Source organism: Lissotriton vulgaris, chromosome 8, assembly GCF_964263255.1.
Source record: "Lissotriton vulgaris chromosome 8, aLisVul1.2, whole genome shotgun sequence".
NCBI classification, from domain to species: Eukaryota; Metazoa; Chordata; class Amphibia; order Caudata; family Salamandridae; genus Lissotriton; species Lissotriton vulgaris.
In genome coordinates, this window is record NC_141696.1 from 93,480,488 (window position 1) to 93,482,912 (window position 2,425).

The 2,425-nt window shown below is 41.6% G+C and overlaps 1 protein-coding gene across 1 annotated transcript; it reads right to left on the reverse strand.

The window, feature by feature from the left end:
* Positions 1 to 940: 940 nt before the first annotated feature.
* Positions 941 to 1,888, reverse strand: LOC147693504 (olfactory receptor 52K1-like). The gene has a single exon (XM_086936029.1). It carries the CDS (start codon positions 1,886 to 1,888, stop codon positions 941 to 943), a length of 948 nt encoding a protein of 315 aa, XP_086792155.1.
* Positions 1,889 to 2,425: the final 537 nt, after the last annotated feature.

Sequence of the window (2,425 nt, forward strand, 5' to 3'; positions counted from 1 at the left end):
TCAGACCCCCAGAACGTACAGTATGGGATCTACCCATGAGCAAAAGAGGCACAACTAGGGCGCAATATTAAGCCACCAGCATTCAGTTAACTCCGGGCCCCTGGGGGCACATTACAATTGACTGGTTTCCCCGTTACCAGCAACAGTTTTGTATCCTACAATAGGCATGCTCACTTTGCCTCCCTCAAATGATGGGCATGACCTATATTAAAAAAAGAATCATCTTTAACGGGAGGTTTTCACAGTCCTCAGAGGGTCTTTTTGCTCCTGATGTGGCTTTTGGGGAGAGAGATTCAAAGACAGTACTCTGAAGCACAAAAGGCAATATTACCTGGCTTCCTAGTTGAGCTTGATGAGGAACATAGTTGTGTCTGCTTGAGAGGTAACCCTGGCTCAGTATGTATCTAATTATGTATGCAGCATTTATATTATGTGAACCTAGGTGGGAGGCAGCACTGAATTGTACAAAGGCAAAAGCAAAGATACTGACACACAAACCCTTGAGTGCTAGTGTGGCTTTGCATGAAAACAAATTTGGCAAGTGCACTCAATTTTCCGCCACACAAATTTTGCTGAACAATTCTGTGACTGTATTCCTACCTAGGATAGATTAATTTTGAGATGTCCTTACTTCTAAGGCTTTATTCTATTGTTTTCTACAGAGTCTAAAGTCTTTCAAGTCCCTGCACACAGGATACATAGATATATACATATATGCATACTTACATTCTGAGGAATGTGGCATGTCCTGGTTTATAGGAATATCTTAGATGTCAGCACGAGGATACAGGAAAATTGTTTTTGCAAGGAACAATATTCTGACATGTTTGCCAAATAACACAAGAGCTACTCTCTTTCCCATGGGTATGATTTTCCAGCCCCAACTACCTAATTTTCAGATGTGAGTCTCATGGCAGCGCATCACTGGAAATAGGTGCTATCAAAACTTCCTGTTGCAATGGAACAACTTGAGCACAGATATCCGTATCTGCTTTGTTTTGACCCCATAAATGATAGGATTGACCATGGATGGTCCCATGAGATAACAGTTAGCCAGCAATATGTGAATGTGAAGAGGGACATTGTGACCAAACCTGTGTACTACAGATGTGAGTGACACTGGCACGTAAAATGTTAAAATAGCACCAATATGTGCTGCACAAGTGCCAATCGCCATCATGCGCTCTTCCTTAGATGCCAGGCTGAAGACAGCCCGAAGGATCATTATGTAGGACAGAATGATGAACAACAAGTCCAAACCAACAATAAGTGAAACCAGAGCCATGCCATAGATGTTATTGAAGGTGGTGTCAGCACATGCTAGCTTTACCACAGCCATATGTTCACAGTAAGCATGGTGGATAAGATTGGAATCGCAGAAAGGCATCTTCTTGATAAGAAATGGAAGAGGAGCTATGAAGACCACAGCTCTAGTTATAACAGCTAGACCTATTTTACCAATAAGAAGATGGGTAAGAATGGATGAGTATCTTAACGGATTGCATATGGCAATGTAGCGATCGAAGGCCATTGCCAAAAGCACTGATGACTCCATGATGGCAAAGGAATGGAGAAAGAACATTTGGATAAGACAGGCATCAAAATAAATTTCTCTTGAGTTAACCCAAAGTATGCCCAGCATTTTTGGCATGGTAGATGTGGCAAGAACCAAATCAATGATGGACAACATGCAGAGGAAGAGGTACATGGGCTCATGGAGGCTGCGCTCTACTTTAATAATGTAAAGTAGGGTGATATTTCCCACAAGTGCAATAGTATATGCTGAGCAGAAAGGAATGGCAATCCAGGGGTAGAATTCTTCCAGGCCAGGTATGCCCATAAGTATAAACATGGAAGGTCTGAAGATGCTGATATTTGTATCTGCCATGATCCTCTGAAGAAATACTTCGTTTTGGAAGATTTCCAGAAGGTATTTTTCCTATTAAAATGAGTTGGAAAAAAATACAATTAGTACCTTTACAGACATATACATGAATAAGATGCTATTAAAAACATAGGATCATATTTATCAGTATTTCATTCAATCCATCTCAGCAAGACAACCTGCTGTATTGCGCTGTGTGAAAGGGAGAGGAAGGGACACCTTCCTGCACAAAATAATAATGAGATGTGTTTTTCTCTTTCTGGGAGTGTTCCAGAATGCAGCACTCTAGGAAAAAGGAAACTACGCAGAAAAATAAAGATACTTCCCCTTACTAGGCCTCCCATGGAAGGGTGTAGCATTTTGATGCAGTATCAGGTTTACCAGTCTTGAAAAATCTGGGAATGCACCAAAATCCATGGGTGGTAGCTTGTAAACACCCAGCCTTCACCCATGGATTGCCTACACAGGGCAGAATAACACAAGGCAGCGACTTATGCTCCCTTCAATTACTCAAGATTTACTAAGCAACGGAGAGCCATG

Bases quoted from the DNA above. Each gene is read 5' to 3' on its own strand.
- LOC147693504 (XM_086936029.1), bottom strand. From the start codon at position 1,888: ATGGCAGATACAAATATCAGCATCTTCAGACCTTCCATGTTTATACTT.